This window comes from Siniperca chuatsi, linkage group LG4, assembly GCF_020085105.1.
Source record: "Siniperca chuatsi isolate FFG_IHB_CAS linkage group LG4, ASM2008510v1, whole genome shotgun sequence".
NCBI lineage: Eukaryota > Metazoa > Chordata > Actinopteri > Centrarchiformes > Sinipercidae > Siniperca > Siniperca chuatsi.
In genome coordinates this window covers 23,768,767-23,783,766 of record NC_058045.1, presented here as the reverse complement: position 1 = coordinate 23,783,766, position 15,000 = coordinate 23,768,767, and the positions used below count along the sequence as shown (strand labels likewise).

The 15,000-nt window shown below is 41.8% G+C and overlaps 1 protein-coding gene across 7 annotated transcripts in view; it reads left to right on the top strand.

The window, feature by feature from the left end:
- Nucleotides 1–15,000, top strand: part of zcchc14 (zinc finger, CCHC domain containing 14) — a 37,452-nt gene that overhangs the window by 11,288 nt on the left and 11,164 nt on the right. For 3 of the 7 annotated variants that reach the window (XM_044194962.1, XM_044194967.1, XM_044194966.1), the window contains 10 exons: nt 3,206–3,443; nt 8,072–8,142; nt 8,329–8,400; nt 8,587–8,654; nt 9,484–9,662; nt 11,199–11,235; nt 11,320–11,812; nt 11,996–12,093; nt 14,440–14,537; nt 14,837–14,989. In XM_044194962.1, the coding sequence (XP_044050897.1) occupies nt 3,206–3,443; nt 8,072–8,142; nt 8,329–8,400; nt 8,587–8,654; nt 9,484–9,662; nt 11,199–11,235; nt 11,320–11,812; nt 11,996–12,093; nt 14,440–14,537; nt 14,837–14,989 (1,507 nt within the window). The remainder of the gene's footprint in view (nt 1–3,205; nt 3,444–8,071; nt 8,143–8,328; nt 8,401–8,586; nt 8,655–9,483; nt 9,663–11,198; nt 11,236–11,319; nt 11,813–11,995; nt 12,094–14,439; nt 14,538–14,836; nt 14,990–15,000) is intronic. The other 4 variants (XM_044194965.1, XM_044194964.1, XM_044194963.1 and 1 more) reach the window with 4 other exon arrangements.

Here is a 15,000-nt window from a genome sequence, read left to right as displayed (position 1 = left end):
TCCTTGTAATCCTTCCCACTGATTCATGTTGTTCTCATGAGTGCGGTTTTTACTTCATGTACCTACAGTGTAACAGAGTCAGACTCTCCTTCCCCTCACTTACAGTCTGCAGAGAGTTGGCAGGTTGGGCAAGTAACATGCGGATGTGGCAGTAGCACACTTAATTGTTTTCAGATCCACTGCCTCATGCTGTATGTGTGAGTGTGTGTATGATTGCAGGCAGTAGCACATTTTGGGTTTTCCCTCTTAAATAGAGAGCCACATAATTCTCACTCTAATGTAATCTTTTATTTCTAAATCAGCATTTCAAGGGGTTTTCCAGCTGAACTGTATGACATACGGCAATCCAAAAGTGGAAGTAGTAACCTACATTTAAACAAGGGTAGATACAACGCACAGCATCTACCAACTGGTTTTAAACATAGCAATGTGTTACAGTCAGTGTATTAACTTAAAATGCTCAGTGGACCATTCAGTCCCCATTCAATACATTATATAGAGCATACTGTCCACTATTGTAAGATATAGTAAATGACTATTAATTAATGATTAATTAAGAACGTCTCTGGAAGAACGGTAGTGGTGGAATGTCCATGATGAACAGATATTCTGTATGTGGCTCAAATAAGTCCACTAATTAAACATACTGTATAAACAGTGTATTATCATGACAAATTGAGTACTGGCTTTGAGTTGGAGTAATATGCCACAGTGTTGTGGGCTCTAGGGATTTACAAACTGTGTTGTTTGTCTTAAAGACTGACAGTCTGTGGTACAGAATCGCCATGTTACTTTCAGTAAAACATGCATTAACCTTCAATTCATGAACAGTAGACTGGGTGATAAAAAAATCTGTTGTAATTATACAAACTTTAGTTGTTACCCTTGTTGTTTCCCTTAAACCTTCTTTAACCTGATTTTTTTTTTTGGCCACCGGCAGGCAGCACCACAAGCTGTAAATACAATACTTAAATATTATCACCTTGTAAAGTTGATATGGTGAACGTGTTAGCAAACATTTGGTTATTTACACATCCAGCAGACATGTAACAACATTAGCATTCATTTGGAATCGTGTTTGTGTCCATCTGATGAAAGTCCAATATTCACTCTTCTTTTAGCTGTTTTGGTCTCCACCAACTCCCAAGCGAAATATCTGGCTTTTTAGCTGCTAAATGCTCCACTATGTTCACCAGCCTGTCGCTAACTGTGTCTGTCTGCCGTTTGGTGCTGAGCAGGTAGCGTACAGTGTAGAGCTGAAACAATCGGTTTGTCTTGTTCTTTTTTTCATTCGATTAACTGATTAGTTGATCATCAGAAAAATAATTGGCAACACTTTTGATAATTGATTTATCGTTGCAGCCATTTTTCAAGCAAAACTGCTCGACATTCTCTGATCTTGGCTTCTCAAATGTGAGGATTTGCTGCTTTGCTCGGTTTTATATCATTGTAAATTGAATCTCTGGGTTTCACGCTATTGGTCTGGGAAAACAAGACATTTGAAAACGCCCTGGGAAATGGTGATGGGAATTGTGTCACTATTTTTTGACATTTCATAAACTAAACAATTAAATTCCATGGTGTATTTTACTTACTCCCAGGACAAATTATACAGTGATTATACAGTGTGACAACAAGATAATTCCAGTGCAGCTCCAATGGATTTTGGCAACAGAAAATCTTTCATCTTTCATCAAAGGGTAAATGTCAAATTTTGCATGGCAGTTCCTCAGAATCAATCAGAAAGGGCCTTTTTCCCAGAGGTGCCATTTTGGAACATTTCTTACACTCTTAAACAGAAAACCTGATTAAAAGCAATAATCCCATGTCTGTTGTCTGGGGATTCTTGAAAGGCATTCTGGGCAATCTAGGGGTGCCTTCACACCTAATCTGTTTGGTTCAGTTAAAACAAACCCTGGTACGTTTGCCCGGTTAGTGCGGTTCATTTGTGAACGCTGTCAAACTAACCCCGGTGCAGACTAAACAACCAGACAGAGATGCTTTTAATCAGTTATTTCTTCATTAGCTCTCTGTGACACCTGAGAACATAAATGTACACATTAGAAGCATTAAAGAGCTGCATGACCTGCTGTCAGTCACCAGAAATTGATTTCCCCACTAGCGTCCTGATGATGCGGACTGACAATCGCCAAAACTGTCCAATCAATGAGTTACCTGTCAGTCCGTAAAATGTCATGTTTACTCCTCTTGGTTCGTTTATAAAATGCCAGTGTGAACATGAAGCGGACCAGAACTAAAATGTAACAATGTACCATTTTTTCTTTTGGTCCTCATCAAATGAACCAAAGTGCCTGCACCCTAGGAAACTACTAATTGAAGGAGAAGTTATAGGAAAGTACATCCAACACAAACTGAAATTAAGTTACTAATCACAGAAAGATTGTTTTGATAACAAAAGTATCTTATGGTGGAGTTTTCCAAAATTGAATTGTTAAGAAATGACAATAGTTTGCAAGTTGTAGTTCCTGGGCCAGGTTAGAAATGTTGGTGGGAGATCTATGATCAGTTTCCGACGTGTTCTTCAGCAAAGCATGTTGATCCCAGTTTCAATCGAAGCAGCAGTTCGTCCAACAGTAAAAGGCAGCACCAGGTTTAAATGTGTGTTTGGATGCCAACTCTTTCTCCCTACAACTGCTCCTCGAGGAGCGTTGCTATAAATAAGAGCGCCCTCTCAGTGGACGAGTCTGGTTAAATATTGGTTTACTCTCCGCTGCCAGATCTTTCTCCTCACTTTGTTTTAGCACTGTGCCAGCTCTGGAGAGAGCGTTGCTTAGTGTTCGGGTTTGTTCAAGCAGTGACAGCACAGAGCTTAAGCGTTGCATTCATCTCGATGGCTGTTGAATGTTGCCTTGTGTGTGTTTTTGTGCCCATGTGGGACTTTGAAGGCAACTGCTTGAGAGGAGGGGGGAAACTGTGTGGGACAGTTTCCATGTACTCACATGGGAGCAGACACAGAATTCACTATTTGCTTCTTTTTTTTTTTGCAGTTGACCCATCTGTAAGCAAAGAAATCCCACCTTGAGGTCACTGTTATATTGGTACTGCACATACTCCAGTGTGCAAACAAGCTGCACTTGAGGCTGAGGAGTTAATGCTGTCCTGTATTGTATCTAGTTGTCCCTGACCCCTGCTCTGTGGTTTTAACTTCTCCTTTGCTGAATGATCTCTCACCCCTGCCCTCCAGAGCCAGACCAGAGAGGCCGGCACAGTCTCGGGGCCAGGCTCAGGGGTCACCGTGGGACGACGAGACCAAGCGGTCAGCCAGGAGCTCACCCCTCATCACCCAGACCTCCATCCTCCTCTTCCACCTCCTCCCCCTATTCCTCCACCACCACCTCCTCATCTGCCTCCTCCTCTGCCTGCTGGGCAAGGCCAGGATGCAGCAACACCAACCAAGAACCACCAGGGGAAAGCAGGAAAAAGTGAGCTACTGGTGCAGTCATTACAGAAGTTCTTGTTTTTAAATTCCTGCTACATTTCTAAATTGTTGCTTGACTCCCAGAAGAACACTTATGATGATCCTGTACTATTTACAGTACAAGGGAGCTTCTGTAATGGAGATAATTTCTACTGTGCTGTTGTATTCTATTACTTTCTACTTGTCTACTTTACTACTGTCTCTCTGTCTGACTTACTGTATGTATGCATGTCTGTATGGCCTCACCCCCACCCTCCATCTGTGCATATTGGCATTAAATGGGTGTGTCATGCTATACACCCAGTTAAACCTGGTTGAACAAGATGTGGCATGCTGGCACATCTCAACACTACAACTAAGCTTAAAGAATGCTGCCCTAAGGCTTAGGCGTGTGTGTGTGTGTGTGTGTGTGTGTGTGTGTTTCATGTTCTTATATCCCAGTTTAACCTGAATGCACACTAACCCATGGGACTTGTGTCACCATGGGGACAAAACTTGAGGTCTCCACTAAGAGACTGCTTTTTGATGGTTAAGACTTGGTTTTAGGGTACAGGTTACAATTAGGTTAAGGTTAGGGTTAGGTTAAGGGGCTAGGGAAAGCATTATGTCAATGACTGTCCCCTACAGGGATAGTGAAACCAACAGGTGTGTGTGTGTGGGTTCTGAGTTGCAGTGTAGTATGTCAAATAAGGATGCATGTGGTTTCAGGTTCAGGGTGATCCATCATCACAGAACGTTCTGAATCAATAATCCCCATTGTCTCAATATGTTCTTCAAGTATGATAGATCTATTGTCATGTATTTCTTCAGTACATTCCCATATTAAATGAAAATAATTAAACAATTTATCTTTTAGCTTTTTCGTCGATTACTGCTGCCTGCCAATGAGCGGAAAGATGCTACAACGTTTTGTCGCGCTGAGGGAACTGCAGAGTTGAGTGATAATTGTCTGTGGGTTCATACGAGCGACACCTCTTACATTACACATAGTCATTTGATCCATTTTAATATAAAAATATTGATTGGGAAGTTTTAAGTTCTTAGAGCTAACGTGTTAGCAAGCAATTAGTGTATGTACACATCCAGCAGACATGGAACAACATTATTATTATTATTATTGTTCAATAAAATTGCCCCTAAGTAGGACCAAAAATGTTGACCTTCTAGACCTTGTTCACAGCAGACATTTTGTGCATGCTGGCTCACTGTCACACTGTCATGGCTTACTGGGACACTTTATGGAACAGAGCCATTGTTGCCGTGAAAAGGGTCTATAAGATTGACAAAGGTGTGAATTGTCCCACCCTAACAGGGGCAACAAAACTACCAGTTTAACTGTCAATTAAGCACAGTCTGACGCCCACACAGTCCTATGAAGAGGTCTAATCAGGCAAAGTGAAAACACCGTTGTGGGTGTAGCACAGGAGCGTAGGGTCCCACTCACACTGAGTCATTGGTTTTAATAAGGCAATTAAATTACCTTGGATATCTTCCATTATCATTCATGTGAAATCAATCACCCAGTGACCAGCTGGCGTACAGTATGTGGTTTAAGGTGGGGCGAGCCTCTCCAGGCCAGTCTGTTATTGTCTTGGCCCCCTGCCTCTGTCTGTAACACAATACTCAACTATCTCACTACCTCATGGTCACACCACATAGCTGTCACCAGCATAAAACACACACACACACACACAGTTGTAATCGGCATGTGGAAACACATAACACACAAATGCAGAGAAGCGTACACACACACACACATCAAGTTTATATGCCATGCCCTACCATTTACCCTGTGTTTGTTTACAGTTTTTGCTACCTCAGCCCAGGCAGAATGAGCCACACCTCGTGTGTTGTTTTTTTTACGATGTGTTTTTCTAGCACACACACATAAACTGTAATTGTAAAGTAATAACGACACAGAGGCAACATGGGGGATCTTTATTAATATACAGTATTATCTCTTTAGGAGATAACTGAAACCCCTGTTTTGATCACATCATCAGCATGTCACGCACACACTCCTGGACTTAAGTGTGAGAGTGCACTTCTGCGTGTCTGTGTGTGTGTGTGTGTGGCAGCCTAGATTAGTGTGAATGGCAGACGGCATTTAGAGCCTTCCACAGCTGCTGCCCAACAGGCACACAGCAAGGTGGCGTGTGTGTGTGTGTGTGTGTGTGTGTGTGGTGAGAGCGACTCCTATAGCCCCCCCTTTATTCGTCTCCTCCTTCACTCATGTCTTCCCCTCCCCTGCTGCTTGTTCCTGCTTTATGTGGTTTCAGATAGAGAGTTTTGGAGTCTAATATGTCTAAATCGATACCTGCAGGCCTTCTACACACACACCCATCTATTTAGCATTCTCGCCGTTTTAACTCACTCTCACCTTCTATCTAATGACATGGATCTAATGTCAGTGGAACAGCCCCAACCTACCTCTGCACCTCAGGCATGCATCCAGACATAGTAGTAGACATATGCGTAAATAATCTTAGATGTGTGCACACATGTGAACGCATACAGTCTTCACTCATGTGTGAGTACAGACAGAATTGCATCCATATAGTTATTGTAAACAAGTGCTATGTCCATAAAATAAGGGCCAGTATACATTTTAACAGGAGACCAAGTTTAACCAAAAAATGGCACATTATGAAGTCATGATACATCCATTTTTAATACAAATATTAAGTGTTCTCAAGTTACACTGGATGATGGGTGAGTGATACCTGGGTTAGGGGTGGGGTCATTTGGCCTGTCAGGAATTCTCGAGATGTAACTGCCTTAATAGTCTTGAAGGCCGGCACTGGTGTATTAAATTTGAAGCAAATGGCTACAGGCAGCCGGTGGGCAGAGTACAGGTTAGACCAGACAGATAGCAGAATTTGGGGAGGTTGAATCCCAGGTGAGGAGCACCATCCTGGATCAGATGTATAGTAGCAGCTGTGGTGGTGGTGGGGGGCAGCGCAGTCACAACAGAGTTTCTGTCCCGATGAAGAATTAGAGTGCAGATTTTAGATTCATCTGATGGACAACATGTTCAGTCAGGTAACTGCCGGACCGTGAGTGTACAGCTGACAGATCTTGGAGGAAGAATGGAAAAGCAAGACAAGGAGCTCTCACACTTAGATCTCACAGATTAGTTTGGTTCATTTGGCTCACTGGTAGGTGAAGGTGTGAATAGTGGTTGAGGCTACCAAAAGAAAGCTGAAGGAAGAGTATGTATTATATTTGGGTTTTATATTGACAAATACTCATGACAAGCCATTGAATGAAATGTATTTGAATGTGAGGGGAGATAGAAGACAATAATTGGAAGAGGATAGCAACTGTCATTATTTTCTTTCTTAATTTGCCAGTGGATTGTTCTTTCTATTAATTCATTCAATGTTTTGGGAATGTGCAATATGGTTACATTCATTTATCCATGTATATGTAATTTTATATCATGATATTGATATATATTGTGATATAATACATTTTCTGAGATCAGTTGAGAAGTTGTTAATGGATAAAATAACCAGATATGCCATAAAGCAGTCCTGCTCTTTGATTTGTAACATTGCCCACATGACTTAATTCAACAGAGATATTAAACAAATAGATACCACAGTATTAACGGTACGTCAAAATCTGTGAAGGTAGACAAATTTGTATCATCTGACGGCATATATCATAATATTGTACACCCCTAAAATGTTTAGTCTCGAATATGCCAGAAAATAGTGAAAAATGCCCATCTCAGTTTCCCAGTGCTCAAGATGATATCTTCAAATTATTTGTTTTGTCCAACCAACAGACCAAAACACAAAGATATTCCATTTGCAGTGATATAAAACAGAGAAAAACAGCAAATCCGTACATTCAAGACAGTTGAATGGCATTTTGTCTTGATAATGACTGCATTAAAATAGTCGTTCATTAGATTCCTGTCAATCAAGTAATATAGTGACAGCAGCTGAAGGTTACTGACCTGCTGGTGAGTAAGGAACTGCAACAACGGGGGCTCTTTCACTTCTTAAACTGGACTGTAAATGACAAAACGCAACACCTTGACAATACTGAGATGCAAGATAGTCAGTGAGGCACATAGGAAATATCTAGTAAAGATGTTGTTTTTCTGCAGTGCAGGATTTATTCTGTAACAATAGCTTGTTTCTCATTTGAGGGCTTTTTGAGAGAACTACATGTCTTGCAATACCAGCCACCCACTCATAGCACCGTCCTCCATCTTTGAGCGGTTAAAATACATAAAGCTGCGGAAGGACAGTCAGAGATAGAAATCTTAGCACCTGGAGAAGTAATCGACATGGAGTCACTGAGGATGGTCAACAATCCTACCAAACTTTTGCACACACTGTACACTACAGTCATTTTGTGCTATGGGGCAGTGGAGTCGAGACAAAGCACAGACAGTGCAGTTGATTGGCCAGTTCCCATCACAGTCAGTGTAGTTTCATCTGATGATGTGATTAAACTACTTCACATGTAGCTTCTGGTTTTGTTACCTTTGAGACTAGGCTAAGTTTAAATTCCTCCTGGCTGTTTAAGCTAATCAACCCCCTGACTGATGTGTTAAAGCAACTGTCTCAAACGTGTGTGGTTAATCATCTGTGAAACGATCTCTGCTTCATCCAGTGGTGATTGAGAGGGTGGTGCTGAGAGGAGTGACACACAAGTCTGAAGACACCAGTGAATATGTGTTCGAGGTGGGTCCAGTGTAAACACACACACACACACACACGCTGTTGACTCCTGCTCACTTTTCCAAATTTTCTCCGTTCGTCTCTTCATGTTTTTACCCTTTCCATCCACCTGGTTTTCTGCTCCCTCTACACCATCACCTCCACCTTCCCCTTCTCCTCATCCTTCCTCCTTTCCACTCCCCCCTCCAGGCCAGCTGGTCAGATGGTTTTGTGTCATCCGTTGTCAGAACTCAGCAGGAGGTGACAGAGCTGCTGTCCCAGGTCAGGACCACCACTGAAACACACTTTCCCTGACTGATAACAATAATCTCAGACTATACTCAGGTTCAGAGAATAGTAAAAGGTCTTCAATAGTGTTTTCTTCTACAGATTAAAGTGTAAAGGGCCTATAAATATAAACAAAATATTAGTTTAGTATGTCTTAATTTTTGAACTTTTCTCTCTAAGCTGTCACAAGCATTTCCAGAAGAAGGAGTGGAGAAATTCCTCCCTCAGTCCATAGAGCAGGTCCCCAGGTTAGTCCCATAACCCTACCTGTTTATTTTTGCCCTTGAAAAGTGTTGTTTCTGTCTCATCATGGAGAGGTGTGTTCCAGTTGAGGAACGTAAAGGAATTTGGTTGAACTCTTTTCAGGCTCATCAGAGAATTTGGCCACATACCACAGATCAAGTAAAGTTTGGGTCGTGGACAAATGTCACTGAATTTTGTGGTGCATTTCTACGTTTCTTTGTGTTTTACTGCCTTCACAATTCAATCAGTGAAATAACGGGAAACCTGGCGGGAATGTGTATTGCATCGCCACACCCTTGTGTGTGTACATGTGCATCCTTGTGCGAGATAAAAACAGAACGTGGGGCCGTCTTGTAAACACATTACCATAGTGCCACTAGTGGTCAAAACCTCCTCAGGGTACCTTCAATCCTCCAGCACTCTTGTTGTGAACACATCATATTTGCAAGATACCACAATTTGGCGAGCAGCAGCTGCCTGTGAACATCTAGTCATTCGGTGGCTAGTTGTCTGGCTAGCAAAGCAGAGACAACTTAGACAGACAAACTGTCACAATAACCTACTTCTTCTCAAACCACAGTATTGTTGAGGTATCTCATTCTCTTGTCTGGTTGTTAATATGTTAATATGTATATGGGCTGATATGCACACAGCTAATTGCAATGCAAGTGCCTCTCCATGATGCAGCTACATGTGATTTGGAGTTTCTTTTAATCCAACCTCGAAGCATCTCTTCTTGTAGTTTTTAAATGCAGTTCACTTTCTTTGGCCTCCCTGTGTCTGTCTGACTCCCTGTCTGCCCCCCTGCTGTCCTGTCTCTCTGCCTGCACCCAGGTGTCTGACAGCACTGCCCTGCCATGTCCTCCAGCACCACAGCGTCCAGCTGTTCTTCACCTCCACCAGGCCTCTCTCACCCAACTGTCCTGCCTCCCTCCCTTCCTCCCTCCCTCCATTACCCTCCTCCCTTCCTACGGCTCCTGTCGCCCCGACCTGCCCGTTCACCTCCAGCTCTAGTAAGTCTTTATTTTGTAATATTGTCAGTGATTTGATTTTGATTTTTATGTCATTTCTTTCTCTTTTTTTTAAATGTAAAGAAATAGGAGATGACATGTAGCAGAAACCAGCAGATAGGTTTAAACTGCAGATGTCATGAGTGTGTGGCAGCAGAGTCTATAAAACCAGTAAGTCTTTACAGAGGGCAGCAGGGATATAAAACACACTATTCTTAGATGCAGGGAAAGAAGGTGCAAAGGAGGGATGAAGGGCAAGATAAAAGATTTCATGTCTGGATGTTGGAGGTGGGAGAGAGAAGGGAGTGAAAAAAGAGGGAATGGAAAGGACAAGGCCGTGAGTGTAGGTTGGTGGTGGTGAAGAGGTGAGACTGCGGGCAGGATTTTCAGTTTGTGTTTTGGAGGTGTTGGAGGGAGCGGACAGGGTCTATTTTGGTCTGGTGTGGGAATTCAGCGTGGCATGTTTGTGTTGGGAAGCCTAGAGTGTGGTGACCTCATGTTGGTGTGTGATTCTATGAGTGGGACTTCATCCTGGAGAGTATTTATAGCTGTCAGTGCAGTGTATCTGTATGTGCTTGTACTTTTTACTTGTATTTCTACTTCTGTATCAGTGTGTGGGCATGTGTGTGTGTGTGTGTATTACTCATGTTGTGGGGATATAAATCTGTTTACACAGACACATTGTGGGGACTTGCCTTCCTTTTGGAGACAAAACGCAAGATAATAATAAAATAATAAAGAATATGTATGAAAATAATGAAGAATATCTATGTTATTTAAATGACTGTTTGTGCAATGTGCAAAATGCAATGCATACAATAGAAGTTAACATTATTCCGTCACATATTAAAATGACCAACAGATACAAAGAACTCGAATTATATCAAAATATTAAAGGTACCCTGTGGAAAGGTAAACAAACACAGTTTTGTGATCCGTTTTTTCATTGCTATTTGTATAATCAAGAAATGGTCAGTGTACTTTGTGTATAGACTAATGTACCTGCAGTTTGACCTCATCCTAATCCTTGTGTGTGTCTTCTTACATATGTTCATATTTGTATCTTTTTAGTCATGTATGTGTGTAAATTGTTTAAAGTATTTTGGAATTGAATTGAGCAAATGCAAACGCTAGTTAGTTACTGTTTAATAGCATTACATTATAATGACCATTTTATTTTAAAATGTAGCAACAATTACAGTTCAGTGTTTTGAATCTCTGACTAACTCACTGCGTGATGTATTACTTCATTTGATACAGATTTTTGTATTTTGTGCGCTATGTGAGATTTTGAGACCAAAATTAGGCGTGTAGCATTTCGTAGCAGAGTTTTGCACATTGAAACTCGGTTGTGAAAATTGAAATTCAAAATACTGTAAATGAAAGGGCAAAAGATATCAGTGTTTCACAGTTTCTTTTAGACGAGCAGTATCTGGGTTTGACTCACTCGATGGCTTGAGTGAATTTATTTTGAGTTTTTAAAAAACTGTTTGGTGGTGATGATGATGAAGATCCTTTTGTTTTCACTCTGTCCCTCAGATCTTGGCTGTACAGTTCAGTACAGAGGAACCAACAGGTAAGATTTTTTCTCTCTTTGTCTTTCTATCATTCATCATCATCATCATTTGTGCCCCCTCAGACTCAGTCTTTCCTCTCTCAGGGCAGTATACAGAGTGGCCAGCGTCCAGCCCGTCGTCAGCACCCACAGCTCTGTCTTGACTCGCCCTTCTCCTCACCTCTCCTCTCTCCCTCCTCCTCTTCCTCCCTCCATTCCTCCTCCCCAGCTGTCCTCCCTCCCTCCCCCTGTGCCAGCCCTGCCCACCCAGAGCTCCATGGCTGGCGGGGGTGATCACTCTTCCCAGGCGCATCCCCAACACAGTCAATCGCACTCCTACTCCCAGCACCACCTTCATCCACAAACCAGCAGTCAGTCCAGCGCCCAGTCCCTGCACCTGTCCCATTCCCTGCCAATGTCACACTCACATTCCCAGTCCCTGTCATACCCCCAGTCCCATTCCCTGTCTCGATCCCAGTCCCTCACACAGGCACCATCCCAGCCCAGCACTCCAGAGCAGAACGGCATCCTGGACTGGCTCCGCAAGCTTCGGCTCCATAAGTATTACCCTGTCTTCAAACAGCTCACCATGGAGGAGGTGGGTCAGCTTTAGATTCTATACCGTAATTTCTTTATTCATTATATCTTACAGGAAACAGCAAGTATGCTCAATCACTCACTAAATCAGTATTTCAAGCTGTGTTCATGTGTAAGCTCTGTCTGCCGTCTGCTTTTCTTAGCTTACATGTTTATTTTTCCTGTTTCCCCGTGTTACCTACAGTTTTTAGCACTGACAGAGGAGGACCTGAACAAGTACGACCTGACTCAAGGAGCAAAGAAGAAACTTAAGACTCAACTAGAGCTACAGAAGTCAGTAGAGTAAGCTGAAGATGTCACTAATTTTTAAAAATCTTTTAGTCTGTTTGTTTGAGTTCAAACTATGTGTAACTTGGTTAATTTGTCACTCTTTTTGTGACCACTTGTGCGCAGTGTAATGGATCTGTTTCATTAGTGGTCCTCTGCAGCTATGAAGCGTTAAAGAGACAAGTTATTTATTTTAAAATTCTTGTTGTATTGGTATATCAAAACATAACATTGTTTTTTTTAGTTATGTGGTAATTATGGGGCATTAAGTAAGGGATAATCCACAATGAGTCATTTTATTGAAGAAAAAAAAGCACACAATGGCGAGGCTGATAAGCTTATCATTTTTCATAACTGCAATGTCAAACTGAGAATGAACATTACTTACTCAAAGGAATACTTAGACTTTTAGGGAAATATTTGCTTTCTTGCCGAGAGTTAGATGAGAAGTATGAAGCTTGAGCCAGGAGGCGATTAGCTTAGCTTGGACTTAACACACAGACAAGAGAGTGATATCGATCTTGTAATCTAGCACTCATCAAGAAAGCCAATTAGCATATTTCCCACAATGTTGAACTGTTCTTTTCTCTCCTTTAAAAGTCGAAGCCACGGCCCAGTAACGGTAGGAACAAGTTTAAGTGGTGATGAGGCTGCTACATCAGAGCTGTGCAGTTATCTGAAAATAAGGCACTGCCTCTGGCCAGGTCATGGTATAATTGAAATGTAAATAAGAGCCAACCCATCATGTATAAATCCCATCATTCTAAAAGCCACTGTTAGTAGAACAGAATCAATTAAACAGGGAAACAAGAAAGTACTACATAAACCTGTTGATGTTTAATGAATGAATGAAATGAAAAGAAAAGAAAAGAAAAATGAAATGAAAAGTTCAGCTGTTGGACCCTTGATTACTTTTTGTATGAAAGTTCAAACACAAAACCAATTAAAAACCTATAGTAATTATTCAGTAAATCACTTTTTCAGAGGCAAGGACAGATTCATTCGCGTAGTACAAGATTTCCTTTGCTCACTGTTTAAAGTTGCACATGCTCAGTTTTGTTTCCCTTTTGAGCCGAGAGTGGCCTAGCATGCATCCTCTCACGTTCTCACAATCTGCCAGAACATCTGGAGAAAAACATGCGAGCAGATTTTGAACTGAGGGCGCACAAAATCACTCCAAAATTCTGCACTTACATATCTGTCCACTAATCTTTACTAGCATATAAATTAAAGCATATAAATTTGTTTTCATGCTTGCATAATAGTTTGGTCAATAAATAAAAAATTCCCATATATTGAGGTGCTGAGTGCACACAGTGCTGATGTACTGGCAAGTGATGCTGTTGCTATCCTCAGGCAGAGCTTCAGTTAAAATAACTATTCACTTTACATTGTAGGAAGTTAGTCTACATACAGAGTTTATGTTATTGTATATGTTACAACATTAGAAGATGCTTATCATCTTAACTACAAGAACTGTAACATAAGTGACTTCAAAATGAGGCTCGGTTCATTCATTTCAGTACCCTTTACAGTGCAGATCTTTGTGACCGTGCATGGTGAAGTTGTCCTATTAACGATTAACGAACAGACTGATCAGCTGCTGATTTTGGCAGTAAATATGCAGCAGTAACAGTCCATACCGCATCAATGGTTAACCAGCTGTAGGTGGGCTGCAGAGATAAGATGTACTTACAAGGATAACCAACAGAAACATGGAAAAACACAAAAACATGGACCTGCAAGCAAATGCGTCTACATGCTCTGACTCTCTTATTTACACAAACACATTCACCCACTCAGGCACACACACATACCTGGGTTCCTCACATGTGAACCTGCTCTTAATATCTCTTGATCTTGGTGTTTCCATCCCCAGTGTCAACAGGTTTCCATTAGGCAGGTGGCAACGTGAGCATGCTTAAACAAGACACAGAAAATGGAAAGTTCCTGCAGTGGTTTTCCATGCGACTGGTTTGCAGATGTTTATAGAAGAGCTGTTGGGATGCTGAGGAACATGTTGAGTGGGCAATGTCTCCCCCTGGTGGTTGTAGGTGGACATGAGCTGCCGTTCAACTCTTGTCAACACCTGGACATGAACTGAGAGTTGTACAAAACAGGTTTCCAACATAATCCAGGCAATAAATTTAAGGGGGCTTTAGAACTTTAAATGTACAGTATTTGAGATATTTTGTTCTGTTCCAGTCAGTTTTTTGAACCATCCATCACATGAATATTCCTTTAAAAATAAGTAGAAGTCTAGCTAATAAAATTATATTTATGCTAAAAATAAACATAATGTACACAAAACAGGATGAACCACAACATGCATCACACCTCTCCGCCTGTGTGTGTCCCCAGCAGGGACCTGAAGATGGAGAAGCGGTCCTGCAGCGGCATCGCCAGGGTGACGCCCTCCAGTCACATGGGACCCTCAACACATCCCACCTCCACTGCAGGTAATAAAGCTGGTTTGTCTCAGGCTATCTCTGCTCATTTGACTTTAAGTTTAGATCGTGAGACACAAATGTTTGCTGTCACTGGCCGAAAATAACTTGACTTGGTGTTTATTTGAATGTAACTTATAATTAAACTGTGTGTTTGCTACTCTTGTGTCCAGCAGTATGAGACAGTGGTTGCACTGGGCAGCTCCCAGGGTGAATGTATGGTTTTGTATGATTGTGAAACAGCCACCAGTTCCCTGGATTAAAAAAGGCTAAAACAGTCCAAAATTGCAGTGTATCGAAATGTATTTCAGGCGAACTGCGAGTGGAAGTGGACGCTGTGCTGCACCATCACCCCGTCTCAACAGACAGCAGCTCGTCCTCAGGCTATTCCAGCTCTTCCTGCTCCCCCCGAACACCAATCTGCTGTGACTCCACCTTCGACAGGACCAGAGACATTCACAGGCGTATGTTTTCT